Here is a 20,390-nt window from a genome sequence, read left to right as displayed (position 1 = left end):
TGTATCATAGGAATTCAGAATCAAACAATTCAAAATAATTTAAATATGGTGTTGTCAATTATTTTTCAATGTTATCATTTGAGAGGACGTCAAAGTCTAAACTCTCCAACAAATTTTCATGTTTGAAAAGACATAAAATTTTGAGTTAATAAAATATTCAAATCCAAAAATCATTTTACCCTATCTTCGAAAGGGAATAAGCTTGAAATTTCCTTCTCTATTCTTCTTTTCACCCAAAGACATTTCCATTATACTTAAACAATACAATAGTTACTTCCAATTGACAATAGTGTACAAAACTGCATTGAGGGATGTGCAATATCAAGCTAATCAGGAAAAGAAAAAGCGGAAGGGGATCTTAATCATGCACATTTGGCTGGGAAATGATGTATGGAAAGTTTTATTTAGGTTATTAACCACATGCTTGCAATAAAATACGTGGAAAAGGCTGACTTCATTAGCAGCCAACGTCTGACTCTCTCGCAGACATACAGAAACCGGGTGTCCAATTGCACGAGAGGCCAGAGCACACAGCACTTCTAAACACTGGTAACATAATTTTTTAATATATAAACTACAGGAACATTCCAAATCAAATCAAAATTAACCCAGCAGAAAACAACATCTGCACCAACGGCTGTCAATGAGTGCTGCAACATAATGATCACTTCCATTGAAAGATGTTCAGTGCAATGATTGTGGATTGTGAATGAAAGCAGCATGGAAGTAGGCCAAAGGAATAAGAGGATGCAGGCTCAGTCGCCAGCCTCTGCTCAGTTAGCCAATCGCACTGGGGTGCAGAGAGCTCGCTGGCCTCAGTAATCCTGAGCTTGGAGGAGGTGGCAAGGAAAGAATCAGCCAGGTTTCCTGTTCCCCCGCCATCAGCCACCCCTGCTGCCTGGAAAATCTCAGCATGAACACCAGTTGATGACAGGACTGGGCTCGGCTGTTATATCCTCAGTTGACTAGACTGCCAACACTTACTATCTTGGTTCCCACATGAAAAGCACGCACTTCAGAAAGGTGCCAGCATCTTGTAATTGAATCAGGTGACGAATCTATGAGAGGCCACTGCGTGTTTTTCTTGGTTAGCCGATATTTGGACACAAAACAAATTCCTTGTGTAAACTAGAACAACTCAGTTTCCTCAGGACGGAATTACAAAGAGAATACGAGTAATTTCTAGTGGCATTCAAAAATGGTAATCAATGTCTGATGTAGTGCAGTGATCCACAAGCAGCATGTACCGTAGCACAGAATACTTAATGTGGTTTTGTTAACAGGGAGTCTGCCAGCTAGACGGGAATGAAAGGTAACCAAAGCAGGTATAGAGAAGATCGATGGCTTGAAAGACCCTGAAATTGTGGTATCGCAAAGCTACATTCGAATCAGCATGGTTCGAAGAATCTTGAGCAGAGTTATTAAGGAAGATTTTTTTTAAAAACCTGATTTAAGAGTCATAATTCTCTCACATTTTCTTCAGCGTTCCATTTTCCCCCAGCAGTTACAACAGTGTAAGGATTGTCTAAAGATGATAATTCTAAATGGGAAGCTGGAGCAGTGGGACATGAGATAATGCGTGTATGAAGGTGGCAAGTTGAGATGGTGGTTGAAAAGGCAAGGAAGTTCTGATGAATCTTTATAAAACACCAGTTCAGCCTCAGCTGGAGTATCGTGTCCAACTCTGAGCACCACACCTTGGGAAAGATGTGAAGGCTTTATACAAGATGCTGAAAAGATTTACAATTTAATTTACCCTAATTGGTTTTACATCCCTTGCATGACAAAAATCTATCAATTTCAGTTTCAAAATTTTCAACTGATGGCCAGCCTCAATGTTTTTGAGGGTGTGTGTTCCTAATTGCCTCTACCCTCTGGGCCAAGTGCATCTTAACATCACTCTCGAATAGTCTAACTGGATTCCCCCACTAGAGGGGATGGTTTTTTTTCCCCCTTCATTTACCTTAACAATGCCTTTAGTCATCTTAAAAACTTATTAAGTTACTTTACTGAACTAAGAGGTCGGGAGAAGGCAAGATGTAGCAGAGTTTCTGATTTAAAAATGCCACGGTAAATCATACACAGCCTACATTTTCTCTGCAGCAGAGAAAAATGACAGATAAACATCAATAACTTGTGACTGAATATCCCATCATCCAATGGGACCCATCAAGATAGGCAGCAAAAGCTTCAAAACCTCTTGATTAGAGGTCAGGTTTACAATCGCTTAGTCACCATGGGATATAGTTACTCAGGTTCACAAAGTCAAGTCTTAACACTTACCTAATCAATTCCTTCTGGCAGGCTAATACTTCTTGCAAAAAGAGAATGCAGGAGAACTGGAAGAGATGAGGTTGTCCCAGTGACTGTAGGCACTCGCTGACCGCACATAGAACATCAATAATGCTCTTAGCCTGGGCCTTCCGCAAAGACAGAACCTGTAAGACACTGTCAAGGAATTGTGCTTTAAACAAGTAACTTACATCAAGGAGACTTTCTACTCACACTCCTATCAACATCCTAGGGATTACCATTCACCCGAAACTGAACTGGACCAGTCATATAAATATTGTGGTTACAAGAGCAGATCAGAGGCTGGGAATTCTGCAGAGAGCAACTCACCTCTTGACTCCCCAAAGCCTGTCCACCATCTACTTGGCACAAGTTAGGAGTGTGGTGGAATACTCTCCACTTGCCTGGATGAGCGCAGTTCCAACAACACTCAAGACGCCATCCAGAAAAATCAAAGCTTTTGCTCAATTGACATCTCACTCACCACCTCCCACCACCAACACCCACTCTTTCCACCACTGATGCACAGTGACAGCAGTGTGTACCATCTACAAGATGCACTGCAGCAACTTGCTAAAGCTCCTTCGACAGCACTTTTCAACCTGTGATCACTAACATCTAGAAGGGCACGGACGGCAGATATATAGGAACAGCACTATCTGCAAAGTCCCTTTCAAACCACACATCATCCTGATTTGAAAATATGGTCGGAATTCTCTGATCTTATAACACCGCCACCACTACCAGCGAGAATGGAGAATTTGGTACTCGGCCAAATCTCCATTCACAGCAGCGGGACCAGACAATCCTAGCCATGGTCAAGGTCGGAGAGTTCCAGCCTATATCACCATTCCTTTACTGTCACTGGGTCAAATCCTGGAACTCCCTCCCTAACAGCACTGCAGGTGTACCTACACAGTAAGAGTTTTAACAACACCAGGTTAAAGTCCAACAGGTTTATTTGGTAGCAAATACCATTAGCTTTCGGAGCGCTGCTCCTTCGTCAGATGGAGTGGAAATGTGCTCTCAAACAGGGCATACAGAGACACAAAATCAAGTTACATGTGGTGTACCTACACCACATGGACTGCAGCGGTTCATGGCAGCAGCTCATCACCACCTTCTCAAGGGCATTTAGGGATGGACAATAAAACTGCTGGCCAAGCCAGCAACACCCACATCTTGTGAAAGAATTTTTTAAAACTCAGCATAAATTTCAAACCTTACACACTGCAAAGAATATTCATCACCAAAATAGATTCCTTAATGCATTGCGATCTTCATGTACAACGTGACTTCACAGAAATATATGGTAATTTTCCAAATTGAACTTCAAATTTTTTCAATAAAAGGTAGATCTAGACATGTTTGGAGAATCTCGTGGTAAACCACATTCCTCTGATACACAGCTGCATTATAAACAAGGTGTGCACCACAATCTGTGTTTCCAAATATCACAAATCAATGCATCAACTATGATTACTGCACATACTCATGTAAAAGTTGAATTTCTGAGACTCTTTAGGCAAAACAAAGGGGTCGAATTGTACAAGCATAATGTTTTCAAAGGGTTTTCAAAGGCTAGCAATGCTCACAGCTCACATACCAGCAGAAAACCATGCTGGATTTTTCGTCTGAGTTTCACACACTCGTCAGGAAGGCGAAAAAGACAAGTTTTTAACAATTCCTTTTCTTTCATTATGGACCACAGGCTGTGCAAGACAGCTCAAGTGAGCTTAGTTCCATTTCTGGAGGTTAGCAGGGTAAATACGTGGGGTTACAGGGATAGGCCCTGGATGGGATTGTGGTCTACAAACTACAAAAGACCATGAATGTAGCCCAATCCATCAAGCAAACCAGCCTCCCATTCATTGACTCTGTCTACACTTCCCGCTGTCTCGGCAAAGCAGCCAGCATAATTAAGGACCCCACGCAACCCGGACATTCTCTCTTCCACCTTCTTCCTTCGGGAAAAAGATACAAAAGTCTGAGGTCACGTACCAACCGACTCAAGGACAGCTTCTTCCCTGCTGCTGTCAGACTTTTGAATGGACTTATCTTGCATTAAGTGGATCTTTCTCTACACCCTAGCTATGACTGTAACACTACATTCTGCACTCTCTCGTTTCCTTCTCTATGAACGGTATGTTTTGTCTGTATAACGCGCAAGAAACAATACTTTTCACTGTATGTTAATACACGTGACAATAATAAATCAAATCAAATCAAAGTGGTCAGTGCAGACTTGATGGACCAAATGGCCTCTTTCTGCACTGTAGGGATTCTATGATTCAACATCGTCCAGTTCCAACTCTTGCTCAACAGTAAACTGGTTTCCTTAATCACATCAAACAGTTCATGAGTGCAGTTACTATTGGCCAACAGCATGAAGCTTGTAGCCAAAATAACTTTGTAACTCAGGAGTTTGCATCAAGTCTCAAACATAATTTCCCACCCTCAGCATCTGATTTATATTCGAAAGTGGGCACAATCATATTCCGTTCAAGACAGCTCCCACCAGCAGCTCAACCTCCTCATGGCCAGCGCTACCATGAAACTGCTAATTATCTACCTTTCTTCCATCTGTCTTCCCCCTACACCCTGTGTAATGACTGCTTCTGAGAGGACATTCTGACTGCAATCTTCCAGCAAAATTATTATAATACACCCGTGGGTTGGCAAATTAAACTTTGATTAAAACAACAAAAAATCAGTTTCAATTTGTATTTCCTTCTATTTTCCCTACACTTAACCACTAAATTACCTATTCACATTCTCCTTGAAATGCAAATACTCACTAACTTTTCGTAGAATCCCTACAGTGCAGAAGGAGGCCATTCAGCACATCGAGTCTGCACCGAATACAATCTCACCCAGACCTTATTCCTGTAACCCCACATATTTACCCTACGAATCCCCCTGACAGTAGGGTCAATTTAACACGGCCAATCCACCTAACCCGCATATCTTTGGACTGCGGGAGGAAACCGGAGCACCCAGAGGAAACCCACACAGACACGGGGAGAATGTGCAAACTCCACACAGTGACCAGAGGCCGGAATTGAACCCGGGTCCCTGGCGCTGTGAGGCAGCAGTGCTAATCACTGTGCTTTCATGCCGCCCCTTGTTCTATTATTTTGCTTTGGTTTAATGTATAATGACTTAACCAGCTTACCTTTCAGAAGAAATGTTGGAATCCTTCATGAATTCTAAAATGTTCTTTAAAATTGGGTATTTGTCTTGGATGGGGACCATTTTAAACTCTTCCATGGACCTGAGTGAAAGTAACCGAAGTCGGCCTTTACCAAAGGCAGGTTTGGGTTTGGAGCTGAAGGGGGAGGGGAGGTCGACGTATGGAGAAACGAGATTCTCACTGGGCGTTGTGCTCACTGAAGAAGCAGGGCTCTCACACTGGAGTGGACCAGCGGTATCGAGGTCGTCTCTAGGAGCTGCGGCAGCCGGGACAGTTTGCTGGGGCTTCTCTGCCGATGTGCTTGGCGATGCTGCGGTAAGATCCTGCGATACGGTGGACTCGGCGCTAACATGCTGTGTTGGTGGATCAGCAACCTTGACCAAAAGCTCGTTTTGTTCTTGCAATGTATCAGTCTTCCTAACATCAGACAAAGAGCCAGCCTTTTTTGTTGGAAATGGAGAAAATTTTAGGAGCAAAAGGCTCTTTTCAATCCAGTTTTCATCTACAAAGAAAAACAATTATTCTTGTCAATAAAGAACAAAGAAAATTACAGCACAGGAACAGGCCCTTCGACCCTCCAAGCCTGCACCGACCATGCTGCCCGACTTAACTAAAACCTCCTATCCTTCTGGGGACCATATCCCTCTATTCCCATCCTATTCATGTATTTGTCAAGACGCCCCTTAAATGTCACTATCGTATCCACTTCCACTACCTCCCCCGGCAGCGAGTTCCCGGCACCCACCAACCTTTGTGTAAAATATCCGCCTCATACATCTCCTTTGAACCTTGCCCCTCGCACCTTAAACCTGTGCCCCCTAGTAATTGACTCTTCCACCCTGGGAAAAAGTTACAGCAATACGAAGGATAAACATAGGTTTGAGACAAATGCACTGCTTCTGTGAAGCGGCTTGTTATAAACCTTTTAAAATTATTTTAGCATTAAATCAAAAATCTACTCCCAAATATCATTTACATGTACCAACAGATAACAGGCCGCTTATTGTACAGGCCAAAGCTAATTGGTTATTTTTTCACTAAAATATCATTTACAAGAACGTGTTTAATTTTAGTCAGAAAAAGGCTACTGTAAACCCACAAACATATGAGGCTCCATACCTTATTTCACAGCCAATTAGATAACACCGAGAATGATCAGATTTGTCATATGACTTACATATCTTACACTGATCAAAGATAATGCAAGGCTACTAGATTTCAAATGCTAAGCTATTAGAAATTATAAAATAATTAGGTCTCCCCCTCAGCTGCAAGAGAAAACAAATGGAGAGAGAAAACAATCAAAAGTATGAAGTAGCATTCAAAATGGCTTCTCACTTTTACCATCTCAGACTATTTGTTGCGCAAGATTGCACCATGGGGCACTGGCACGGTGGCACAATGGTGAACACTGCTGTTTCACTGCCAGGGACCTGGGTTCAATTCTGGCCTTGGGCGACTGTATTGAGTTTGTACGTTCTCCCCGAGTCTGCATGGGTTTCCTCTGGGTGCTCCAGTTTCCTCACACAGTCCAAAGATATAAAGGTCAGGTGGATTGGCCATGCTAAATTGCCCCTTAGCATTTAAAGATGTGCAGGTTAGGTGGATAGGCCAGAATTAATGAGGGGGAGTGGGCCGAGGTAGAGTACTCTTTTGGAGGCCAACTCAATGGGCCGAATCTGCAATGAAGGGATTCTATTGGGATTCTATGGAAGTTAACAGATTGCTCCTTACCTTCCAGTCCCTTGACATTCAATTAGAGCACCTCAGCCGCACGAGTCAGACTGACTGAGGTGTTTCAGTGCATTCCCTCTGCAATTCTGGCAGGAGTCTAATGTGGTCACAGCATCCAACTAAAACAGACTCTAACCTGTGCTAGAGTTTCCCAGTTGGCTTGGTATGGGGACCTGGCATATATTTGAAGGTTGATGTGTCCGCTGAGATGACACACACTGATTTTCAGTAGGGTGTAGGTGGGCCCCATTTTAAGAAAGGGTTTGGGGAGAGGGTATGCCAGCCAGCGAAGTTTGATCAATGCCCCCTTCTCGCTAAGACCCACCCACCTCCAAAAATATCTTGAAAACTTCAATCAAGTCATCCTTTAGCCTTTAAAATTTAAGGGAGTATAATCCTGGTTTATGTAATATATATCCATAACAACCCTTAATGGGAGGTATCATTCTGGTAAATCTATCCAGTATCAATAAATCTTTCCTACAGTGTGGTACCCAGAACTGCTGTCAGTGCTCCGTGTACGGTCTAACCAAGGCTAAGAATAACTTCCACCTCCTTGTATTCTAATTCTCCAGATATAAATTATTCCATGTGCCTTATTTTTTTTTGTACTGTTTCATTATGTTTTAATAATCAGGCATGACCTACCCTTTACAAACCCATATTGAATTTTCAACATTTGGGCACTCTACCGTTAACTGCAAACTCCAGTAATTTTCTGACAACAGAAGTCAGGATAATTGATCAATAATTAATGCCAGGATACAGATCTATAACTGATCAATAACTGATGTCAGAATAACTGATCTATAATTCCCCAGTTTCTCTCTGTTAACTTTCGTAGATAGCGGAGTGGCCAATCCAAAGGAATGGTTTCCACAGGAACCTTTGAAGATTATAGTTAGGGCTTTTGTGATGCTCTCACCTGCTGGCTTTAAAATTCTGCGATGGTAACTGTCTGGTTCTTAGATTTGTCAATTCTTAGTGCCATTATTTTGAACATTACTGTTACTTTGTTTTATGTTACTTTGGGTGAGTCACTGCCCCAATTCAATATTAGTTTCCTTGAGATATCTGAAATGTTAACCTCTTCCTTTACCGGATATACCAGCACAAAGTGATTATTCAGCAAGTGCACCATTTCCTTACTGTCATTGGCATATTGCCATTATTAAGGGGGATGGGATCCCTAACTCTAAGTGTTTAATAGCAGGTCTCTTTATCCAGATCCCGTTTGAATACAATGCAGCCACAGAACCATCTGGAAGCTGTTTATCACACGGAAGACCTTTCGTTCAAGTCTCTGAATAGAATGCTGTGGATGGATTTACTCACTGATATTTTCCGGGTTCATCTTGTTGTCATCTTGCACCTCTTTATCGCTGATCATCATAAGATATTTCTGTTTACGTTCCATCTTGTTTGGGAAAGGGGAGGGCCAAGGGATGAAAAATGAATCCACTTAAGATCATGCAATCAATATAGACCAAGTTACCACGTTGACTGGTGCTGACTTTTGGTCACCTGTCCTAATATCGCCTAAGTGGCCTAGTGTGATATTTTGTTTGATAGCACTCCTGCTAAGGGGCCTTTGAGATATTTCACGGCATTAAAGCTGGTGCAGTTATCCAGGAACTATTTTTTTCAAGATATTTTCACAAAAGACAAACACTCTTGTCCAATAATAAAGTTTGCAAAATATTGCTGAGAAACTCCTTTGATGCAAAAGGTCTATATCGTCATATTTACCCATCTTTCTTACTTACTCATTTAATAATAAACTTCTAAACTTAACAGCTCCTCCCAATCATCAGCAAAGTGGTGGCTTAATCATCAACAGGGCCGTCAAGTGGTACCCTCCTCACTGATGCTCAGCTTGGCATTCCACTAGAAGAAATCAGCTCCTGGTCTCCCATACAAACTTGACTCGATGCAGCCCTGACATGGACACATGAGCCAAATGTCAAAGGAGAGATGAGTTATCCCCCAGACCCCCAAGCAGCAAGGTAGCAGTCACCCAGGAATTACCCAACGAATCTGTACCAAAACGAGGTTAATGGGGGTCAAAGGGGAAGGCCATCAGTCAAGTTGCCATAAATGGAGGTTGACCAATGGTCATAATTGTTGGGCGTCGTTGCGTCATCAAATGATTTCCCCTCTGTCTCAAGATCAGAAGTGAAGTTATTTGCTAATGATTAAGTTCCATTCACAACTCTTCCAATTATGCAGCCAACTGTACCAAACTCTTCTTTTAGGATGGCACAGTGGCGAGCACTGCTGCCTCATAGTGCCAGGGACATGGGTTCGATTCCCAGCTTGGGTCACACTGTCTGTGTGGAGTTTGCACATTCTCCCCATGTCTGCGTGGGTTTGCTCCAGGTGCTCCGGTTTCCTCCCACAGCCCAAAGATGTGTAGGTTAGGTTGATTGGTCATGTTAAATTGCCCCTTAGTGTCCCAGGATGTGTGGGTTACGGGGTTATGGGATAGGGCCGGAGTAGGATGCTTTGTTGGAGAGTCGGTGCAGAACCGATGAACTGAATGGCCTCCTACTGCACTGCAGGGATTCTATGAACCTTCAATGACTGGACAACACCTGGACTGAGTACCTGGTACCATTTATGCTGCACGAGTGCCAGGCAATGACCACCTCAAACAAGTAGTATAAGCATATGCACCTGACCTTCAACAGCGACTACTATTAATTCATCCATCACTAAAATATAATGGGGTACAAAATTGATAGAAACATAGAAACTAGAAGCAGGAGTAGACCATTTGGACCCTTCGAGTCTACTCTGTCATTCATTTTGATCATGGCTGATCATCGAATTCAATATCCTGATCCCCCCCTCCCCTTCCATATCCCCTGATCCCTTTAGCCTCAAGAGCCTTATCTAATTTCTTCTTGAAATCAGACAACATTTTGGCCTCAGCTACTTTCTGTGATAGTGAACTCCACACATTCACCACCCTCTGGGCAAAGAAATTTCTCGTCACCTTAAACTATGATCCCTAGTTCTGGACTCCCCCGTCATTGGAAACATTCTTTCTGAATCTACTCTGTCTAACCCTGTTAGAATTTTATAAGTTTCGATGAGATCCCTTCTCACTCTTCTAAACTCCGGTGAATGTAATCCTAACTGACTTAGCCTCTCCTCATATGACAGACCTGCTATCCCAGGAATCAGCCTGGTGAACCTTTGCTGTTCTCCGTCTATAGCAAGGACATCCTTCCTCAGATAAGAACACCAAAACTGCACACAATATTCCAGATGTGGCCTCACCAATGCCCTATATAATTACAACAAAACATCCCTATCTTTATACTCAAATCATCTCACTATGAAGGCCATTTGCCACCTTTACCGCCTGCTGTACCTGCGCACTTACTTTCAGCGACTCCAAGATTTTGTTGAGTATCCACCTTTCTCAATTTCCACCCATTCAACTAATAATATGTCTTCTTATTATTGCTACCAAAGTCGATAACCTCACATTTATCCACATTACACTGCGTCTACCATGCAGATGCCCACACACAGCCTGTCCAAATCATGCTAAAGCATCTCTGCATCCTTCTCACAGTGCACCCATCCACCCAACTTTGTATCATCTGCAAATTTGGAGATAATACATTCAGTTCCCTCTTCCAAATCATTAATACATAACGTGAACAGTTGAGGTCCTGGCACAGATTCCTGTGAACCCCACTCGTCACTGCTGCCAATCAGAAGACGACCCATTTATGCCAACTCTTTGTTTCCTATCTGCTAACCAGCTTTCTATCCATCTCAAAACATTACCTGCTATCCCATGTGCTTTAACTTTACATAGTAGTAGATGATCTCCTTCATCTCCTGATTTGATCATATTTGTTTTTCTTTAAATAGAAAATGAATAATTGTAACTACCACAACAACGGATTTCAGGGTCATTTGCAGTAAAATAGTCTGCCCTCTGCTACAAGAAACCAAAAAGTACAGATAGCATTTTTTGCTTGACAAGTCAATTTAACTGGATAACTTTGAAAGATAACTAAGTCTGCTATATTGTATTCCTCCGCAGGATGCAATATTATTTCTCAAGCCAATAAAAGAACTCCAACAGAAACCCCTGATAACTGACTGTACAGTGTAAAATTTATAACCTCTCTTAGAACATAGAACATAGAACAGTACAGCACAGAACAGGCCCTTCGGCCCACGGTGTTGTGCCGAGCTTCATAGGCATGGGTCTGGGAACAGGACAGCAAAGCGTAGGACAAGCTTTACTCTAACTGTCCTCAGCCTCTCTTCTCTCCCTAAATCTCAGATCTACAAAAGAAAGAAAATGACTACTTATACAAACCCACCAAGGACAGAAACAACTTTTTATTGTTCTCTCAATGGTTAAAATTAGTCCAACCATTTTGGAGTTACATTACTTCCCTAACTTTAGCACTGAAATAGAAAGTTATCGAATGCACAGCACAAAAACTGACCATGTGCCCAGCTGGCCCATATAAGTCTCTATTCACCTGACTCTATCTAACACTATACACATAACCTTCCACTTATTTATCTCTTATGTGTTTATCCAGCTTCCTCTTAAAGGCCTCGTAGCTGTTATTCATCTCAACTATTCCTTGTTTTCAAGAAGTCCACATACTAACCTCTCTCTGGGTAAAGTTTATCTTAACTTCTTTATTGCATTTATTGGTGATTGTTGTATGCTTATGGTACCTATTTTTGGACTCCACCACTATGTGAATCTCCTCATAATTTTTAAGACCTCGCTCAGTTCACCCCTCAACCTTCTCTTTTCCAAAGAAGTGAGTCCCAGTCTGTTTAGTCCTTCCTGATAGCTATAACCTCTCAGCTCTGGTAGTATATTGTAGTCTATTCTGCACCTGTCCAATGCCTCTCTATCCTTTTAGTAATATAAGAGACCAATACTCCAAACACAGTCTACCCGATGTTCAACACAAGTTTCATAGAAATCATAGAAACCCTACAGTACAGAAAGAGGCCATTCGGCCCATCGAGTCTGCACCGACCACAATCCCACCCAGACCCTACCCCCATATCCCTACATATTTTACCCACTAATCCCTCTAATCTACACATCCCAGGACACTAAGGGCAATTTTAGCATGGCCAATCAACCTAACCCGCACATCTTTGGACTGTGGGAGGAAACTGGAGCACCCGGAGGAAACCCACGCACACACGGTGAGAATGTACAAACTCCACACAGAGTGACCTGAGCCGGGAATCGAACCCGGGTCCCTGGAGCCGTGAGACAGCAGTGCTAACCACTGTGTCACCGTGCACAGACATGGCACATGGTCTGACTTTAATCATGAGTCTACAATACAGTATCTTGTCAAATGCCTTCGGAAAATTAAATACATCTTCTACATTACCCTCATCTACTCTTTGTTACTTCTTCAAAGTCAGCAGAGATATAAGATAATGAATTAAAGCAAAATGTCACCTTTCATTAAACTTACCATCCAGGTCTTCATTCCTTCAGCTAATGCATACACTTCTGCCATGTCTTCATTGAAGCCTGTGGCACCTCCGCTTGTAACTACAGAAACAGGAAAGCACAATAGATTAACGCAAATATAAGATACAAAGTCTGTTTGTACCATAGAATCCCTACAGTGCAGAAAGAGGCCATTCTGTTCATCGAGTCTGCACCAACTCTCCAAAAGAACATTTTACCCAGGCCCCCCACCTTATCCCTGTAACCCCACGCAATTACCATGACTAATCCACCTAACCTGCACACCTTTGGAGTGTGTGAGGAAACCAGAGCACCTGGAAGAAACCCACGCAGACGCGGGAGAATGTGTAAACTCCACTCAGACAGTCACCCGAGGCAGGAATTGAACCCCAGGTCCCTGGCTCTGTGAGGCAGCAGTGCTAACCACTGTGCCATCGTGCCGCATCGTTTTTTGTTTAAGTGACAGTTTAAGCTGTTCCATTTATCCCTCAAGAATACAACATAACTGAAGCTCCTGGACTGGTTGTTCCACCTGTGGTACACCAGTATCACCTGTAGCTTACAATTGCCTACCGCTGATCGCAAAACTTGTTTTAATATTATATGCTAATTTTGTTCTGATGATCTGGATTGTTATTCCAAAAGACCAGTGGACTTTGAATTATAATTTGGTTAATTTGACTGAAGCTGCATATGTTAGACCAGATAAGCAAGTCTTCTGGATCAGAATTTCACATCATATTAATTGCTTATATGAGCACTAATTGTCTCGAGTAAAATTATATTTGTTGTTAGCAATAGATTTAGTACGAGACTTCATGGGCGTAGTTTGGGATTGGAGGTTTGGTCTATGGTAAACACTAAATCCACGCTCAACAGGAGTGGACTACCTTCCATTATCAAATAGGAATCATTCTTCAACTCCAGCAGAAGCAACAGCTCTGGGCTCCTCTCAATTACATTTATAAACACCAAGGAGACATTTAATAGTCAAACAAGAAGCTGTTTCCCCTCACCGATGGGTTGAATAACTCAACAACATGCCTCGCTAAAAGACTCCTCGTTTAGAAAGCATGAATTAACTGGTCAAAATTCTGAAATTTCTTCCCTCCCTAACAGGACAGTGGATGTGTCTACACCATGTGGACTGCAGTGATGAATAAAAAATGCTCGCCTTGCCAATGATGCTCACACCCCAAAAAAGCACGTTTAAAAAAAAGACTGGCAGGATGTGGCCAGCCTTCGGCTAAAGAGTTGCAAGCAAAAGAATAGAAACGTAGAAGATAGGAGCAGGAGGAGGCCATTTGACCTAACTCAATTTTGTCAAAAGGTGGATGTCGCTATGAAGGAGACTGATTGCTCTTCACCCTGCCACTAGTGCTGGGTGGCAAGCAAAAGCTCAGATATTCCCAAGGCAAAGTGAGAATTGGGATAGGATGTCTCGCTGTGCACACCAGTAGATTATAGAGTATCTTTGATTGCTTAGCTTAACACAATCAACGGAAGAGGGGAGGAGAAATACAGCAGTTCTTTAAAACATGGCTCTCGTAGCAGTACACATTCAGTGATCATGAACAGAAAAAGTACAGGAATAAAGAAACACAAAACAGCAATTTAATTTAAAAAAGCACTTAGAAGTTTCCTTCCCCAATTAGATGTTCAGAATACATTTTAATGCAACTTCCTTCTGCACGACAGAGCTAAAACAAATGGAAAACAGAAAACGTGCTGCAAATCAGTGGAGATATCGAGAGGGAAGAACGTTTACATCAGTTGGTTGGCTTCAACTTGCACATTTATAAAAAAAAGTTTAGATTTGAGTTTCCTTCCAGTGGAAATTCATTGCACCTTTCACAACATGTGAAAGGCTGGCTGAAACTTGTGCCAATCCAAACCAACCACATTTCCCACAGCAAGGCGAGCACAAACTTGATCTCCATTAATAGTAAATCCATTATATTTTTCTGGCACACCTTTGTTTTTTTTTTCAAAATAGAGAAGAGTTTAAAAATGGCAACATTCTTTTAGACTAAACAACTTCTTCACTTGGGTAATTTTAAAAGAAATGTTAACTATCTTCTACCCTCTGAGAGAGGACACTTTTATGGTCCATTTCACCCTAGAGATCTGCTATTTGGGGTCTGTTAGGACCAGAGAGGGTTAGAGCACAAAGGGAGGCCATTCAGCCCATTGTGTAATCCAAATAAATCCCACAGCCAGAGGCTGGAAAGGAACATCGGCAAGTGAGTAGACAACTAGGTGGCAAATGGAATAGAATATGGGGAAATGTGATACTATTCACTTCGGTAAGAAAAATTGAAAAGCAGATTTGTTTTTAAATAGTTAGAAACACTTAAGTGTTGGCGCTTAGAGATATTTGGGTCTTAAGAAACATATAGTTTCCATGCAGGTACAGCAAGCTATTGGAAGGCAAGTGAGATATTAGACTTTATTCCAAGGGGACTGGAGGATAAGAGCAAGGTTCTACAACAATCTTTCAGGATTTTGGTGATATCACATCTGGGATACTATGAACAATTTGGATCTCCTTATCTAAGGAAGGATCTTTCCTTGGAAGTCATGCAGCGAAAGGCCAGCTGATTCCTGGAATGAGGGGGTTTGTCCTATAGTGAGATATTGAGCAAATTTGGTCTATACAGTCTGACAGTTAAAGGAATGAGAGGTAATCTCATTGCAACACAAGAATCTAAGGGAGTTTGACAGGGTAGATATTGAGAGGCCGCTTCCCTTGTCCCAAGTCTAGGGAGAACAGTCACAGAACGAATGATGAGAAGAAATTTCTTCACTCAAAGTTGCGATGGCTGTAAATGCTTGGTCAATTTAGCCTGAAGTAGATAGATCTTTCAGAGGAAATCGATGATATGGAGATCAGGTGGGAACGTGGAGTTGAGGTTGAAGATTAGTTTTGGTCATACTGAATGGCACAACAACTCAAGGAAATGTAAGGCCCAATCCTGCTCCTATTTCTAATGTACTTTTGAAGCATAGTCAGTGTTGTAATGCAGGAAAATGCAACAGCCAATTTGTGTAGAACAACAATCAGATAATGGCCAGGTAATCTGTTTTGGCTGAGGAATAAATGTTGGCCATATTACTGGGGAAACTACCCTGCTCTTACTTGAATAATTCCCTCACAGGGAACAGGCAGGCCTGTAATTTAACTCCTCATCTGCAAGACTGAGAGTCTGATATTACAGCACTCCATCAGTATGGCACTGGAGTATCAGTTGGATTACATGCTCAAGCCTTTCGGGTGAGACTTGATCCAGGGACCTCAGACTGAGAGCATGAGTGTCACTAAGAAACAGCTGAAAGGGAGAACTGAATTGGTGTCCCAGGCCTCAGAGATGGAACTACCATTAGTTTTAATTATTTTCTGATCTGGATTCAAAGAGTCCATAAAAACTGACCAAATTCTCAGAGGGCAGCCCATTAATTACAGAAAATGGGCTGAACAAAAGTGCAATGAAATCAATTGGAATTACTGCAGTCAAATGTAATTACGCACAAAGGATAAACTAACAGATACTGACATACCAAAGCATATTGATAATGCTAAGGTGAAACAAACAGACTTCACCAATGGCAGTGAAATAGCTACAGATAAAGTTGATGAAACCCAGGAATCTTTGTAGACTCAATACACCCAGCAATGCAAAGCAGTAGCATTTAACTAAGAGTAATTCACAATCAAACTGTACAGGGTGTTGGTCAGACCAACGTTCGGGTCCTGGGTTGCCAAAAACCAAAAGGGGACGTCCAAGTGCTGAAAACAGGAGAGAGAGAATCAGGAAGCATCTTATACGAAGAATCTGGAGGCAACTTACTTACGTAAGGTTCGAGTCATGAAGGATGATCACATCCTGACACAACCCAAATTTTGACAGGACAGGAGCTAGAACCAGGCTCCTGGGCAGCTTGTTGACACAGGCCAGAAGTGTGACACATCCATTGCATTTCAGTGTGAAAGTTATAGGAGGATCGGTTTAAACTGCTGGATTCCTTTTCTTCTGTAAATACTATTCACAATTTGTGAATGGTAGCCTGCTGCCATTGGGAGGCTCAAGAATCATAGAATCCCTGAAAATTTATACATTCCCAGGGATTTATTCTATAATGCAATATATGAACTCAAAATTAAATACACATTTCGAATTAATTTCTACAGGCTTTTTTTTTTAAATCAAAAAAATAATTTACCATAGGTTCTCAGTGCACTGTGAAGGTCAGAGCTGTGGTACATCATGGCAGCAAAGACAGAGTTCACAGCTTGATCAACTTTTGACCCAAGACCAAATCCACCAACTACTTCCGACTTGGCCGACTGTTTCTTGCATAGGTTTATGAGTCTCTTAACGAGGTCAGACTGAGAGTCAGAGGAATCATCTTGTGAAGGATCCCAGAGAGCAACCTGAACCAGGAACTTGCGAACATCATTTTTGCTCTATAATACACAGCAGACAAAATGCAGAAGGGTTATTTCCTTCACATATTGATCACAGAAACACCACTTTCCTTTCCAGATGAGGTAGTAGGGAGTAAACTAAAATTACATGCTGCTTTAAAAAATACAAGTCCACTTTTAATTTAGTCAAAAACATTACATGATCTTTATCTAGAAGAACAACTCTATAAACATATTCCTTTAATGTTCCTCTGCTATCACTAAACATTTACCTTAAACAGACGCAGCACTTTATGGTGAAGTCATATGGACTCGAAACATTAGCTCTGTTTCTCTCTCCACAAATGCTGCCAGACCTGCTGAGTTTATCCAGTATCTTGTGTTTTTATTTCAACAGTTTATGGATTAATTTGTCACCAAGATAAAGAAAACCTATTCAGAAATCTCCACCAGCTGCCTCTAACTTTGCCACCAAAGCCAAATAATCCTTAACCTCTGCTCACTCTCATCTAAGCATCTTTCTGGTTTTACTCAACTTTCCACCCTCTCTAGGTCCATTTCAGCTGAACCTAAATCCGACTCAGTCAACCACTGACAGGGAGGTGTTGGTAGGTTACGGGAACCGTAGTGCACGAAAGCTGCGCTGAACCTAGTGAGAAAGAAAAGGAAAGCGTACAAAAAGTTCAGAGAGCTAGGCGATGATAGGGATCTAGATGAGTATACAGCTTGTAGGAAGGGACTTAAGAAAGAAATTAGGAGAGCCAGAGGGGGTCACGAGAAGGCCTTGGCAGGTAAGATTAAGGAGAACCCTAAGGCGTTCTATAAATATGTGAAGAGTAAAAGGATGAGATGTGAAGGAATAGGACCTATAAAAGGTGAAGGGGAGAAAGTCTGTACAGAACCGGAAGAAATAGCAGAGGTGCTTAATGAATATTTTACCTCAGTATTCACGGTGGAAAAAGACCTGGGTGGTTGTACTACAGGATTGAGGCGGACTGAAAAGATTGAGTATGTGGACATTAAGAAAGAGGATGTGTTGGAAATTTTGAATAGCATCAAGATAGATAAGTCGCCGGGTCCGGATGGGATGTACCCCAGGTTACTGTGGGAGGCGAGGGAAGAGATTGCAGAGCCTCTGGCGATGATCTTTGCGTCGTCGATGGAGGCGGGAGAGGTTCCGGAGGATTGGAGGATTGCGGATGTGGTTCCTATATTCAAGAAAGGAAATAAGGATAGCCCAGGAAATTACCGATCAGTGAGTCTAACCTCAGTGGTTGGTAAGCTGATGGAGAAGATCCTGAGGGACAGGATTTATGAACATTTAGAGAAGTTTAGTATGCTCAAAAGTTGTCAGCACGGCTTTGTCAAAGGCAAATCGTGCCTTACGAGCCTGGTGGAGTTCTTTGAAAATATGACTAAACATTGACGAAGGAAAAGCGGTAGATGTGGTTTACATGGACTTCAGCAAGGCGTTCGATAAGGTCCCCCATGCAAGACTTCTCGAGAAAGTGAGAGGGCATGGGATCCAAGGGGCTGTTGCCTTGTGGATTCAGAACTGGCTTGCCTGCAGAAGGCAGAGAGTGGTTGTAGAAGGGTCTTTTTCTGAGTGGAGGTCGGTCACCAGTGGATCTGTTCTGGGACCCTTGCTGTTTGTCATTTTCATAAATGACCTGGATGAGGAAGTGGAGGGATGGGTTGGTAAGTTTGCCGATGACACGAAGGTTGGTGGTGTTGTGGATAGGTTGGAGGGATGTCAGAAGCTGCAGCGTGACATAGATAGGATGTAAGACTGGGCGGAGAAGTGGCAGATGGACTTCAACCCGGATAAATGTGTAGTGGTCCATTTTGGCAGGTCAAATGGGATGAAGGAGTATAATATCAAGGGTAAGACTCTTAGCAGTGTAGAGGATCAGAAGGACCTTGGGGTCCGGGTCCATAGGACTCTTAAATCGGCCTCGCAGGTAGAGGAGGTGGTTAAGAAGGCGTATGGTGTGCTGGCCTTCATCATTCGAGGGATTGAGTTTAGGAGTGGGGAAATAATGATGCAGCTTTATAAGACCCTCGTCAGACCCCACTTGGAGTACTGTGCTCAGTTCTGGTTGCCTCATTACAGGAGGGATGTGGAAATGATTGAAAGGGTGCAGAGGAGATTTACAAGGATGTTGCCTGGATTGAGCGGCATGCCCTATGAGGATAGGCTGAGGGAGCTCGGTCTTTTCTCCTTGGAGAGACGAAGGATGAGAGGTGACCTGATAGAGGTGTACAAGATGTTGAGAGGTATAGATCGGGTGGATTCTCGGAGGCTTTTTCCCAGGGCCGAAATGGCTGCTTCGAGAGGACGCAGGTTTAAGGTGCTGGGGAGTAGGTACAGAGGAGGTACAGGGGTAAGTTTTTCACTCAGAGGGTGGTGGGTGAGTGGAACCGGCTGCCGTCAGTGGTGGTGGAGGCAAACTCGATAGGGTCTTTTAAGAGACTTCTGGATGAGTACATGGGACTTATTAGGATTGAGGGTTATAGGTAAGCCTATATATAAGCCGAGGTAGGTAGGGACATGACCGGCGCAACTTGTGGGCCGAAGGGCCTGTTTGTACTGTATTTTTTCTATGTTCTTCTATGTTCTAACCACATTCCCATTGCTGACGGCTTAATTTATCTGCAAATTTATGGATTGAAAACCCAACATGTTTTGGCCTATAATGTGATCACAGTCCAATGTCTCAGTGACAAAATATTCTAATCTCAGGACAGAAATTGAAGTCTTACAAATATCGAACTCTTTTTTAATTATTCATTCATGGGTCATGGGCATCACTGCTTGGCCAGCATTTATTGCCATCCCTAGTTGCCTGAGGGCAGTTGAAAGTCAACCACGTTGCTGTGGCTCTGGAGTCACATCTAGGCCAGACCAGACAAAGACAGCAGATTTTTGTTTTATTCATTCATGGGACATGGGCGTCACTGGTTGGCTGAGTGGCTTGGAGGGAACTTGCAAGTGGTGTGTTCCCATGTATCTGCCCTTGTCATTCTAGATGGAAGTGGTCACGGGTTTGGAAGGTGCTGTCTAAGGATCTTTGGTAAATTGCTGCAGTGCATCTTGTAGATAGTGCACACTGCTGCTACTGAACGGTGGTGGAGGGATTGAATGTTTGCAGATGTGGTGCCAATCAAGCAGGCTGCTTTGTTCTGGATGGTGTTGAGTTTCTTGAATGTTGTTGGAAATGCACCCACCCAGGCAAGTGAAGAGTATTCCATCA

At 42.6% G+C, this 20,390-nt stretch overlaps 1 protein-coding gene across 6 annotated transcripts in view; it reads right to left on the bottom strand.

The window, feature by feature from the left end:
* zzef1 (zinc finger, ZZ-type with EF hand domain 1) overlaps window positions 1-20,390 on the bottom strand; it is a 257,862-nt gene that overhangs the window by 116,167 nt on the left and 121,305 nt on the right. For all 6 annotated transcript variants that reach the window (XM_078225185.1, XM_078225186.1, XM_078225188.1 and 3 more), the window contains exons 26-30: window positions 16,932-17,175; window positions 12,712-12,791; window positions 8,555-8,636; window positions 5,468-5,987; window positions 2,284-2,448 (exon numbers count right to left, since the gene is read on the bottom strand). In XM_078225185.1, the coding sequence (XP_078081311.1) occupies window positions 2,284-2,448; window positions 5,468-5,987; window positions 8,555-8,636; window positions 12,712-12,791; window positions 16,932-17,175 (1,091 nt within the window). The remainder of the gene's footprint in view (window positions 1-2,283; window positions 2,449-5,467; window positions 5,988-8,554; window positions 8,637-12,711; window positions 12,792-16,931; window positions 17,176-20,390) is intronic.

This window comes from Mustelus asterias, chromosome 12 (genome assembly GCF_964213995.1).
Source record: "Mustelus asterias chromosome 12, sMusAst1.hap1.1, whole genome shotgun sequence".
Lineage (NCBI taxonomy): Eukaryota > Metazoa > Chordata > Chondrichthyes > Carcharhiniformes > Triakidae > Mustelus > Mustelus asterias.
The sequence above is the reverse complement of the archived record's forward strand: the minus strand, read 5'-3'. Positions and strand labels throughout refer to the sequence as shown.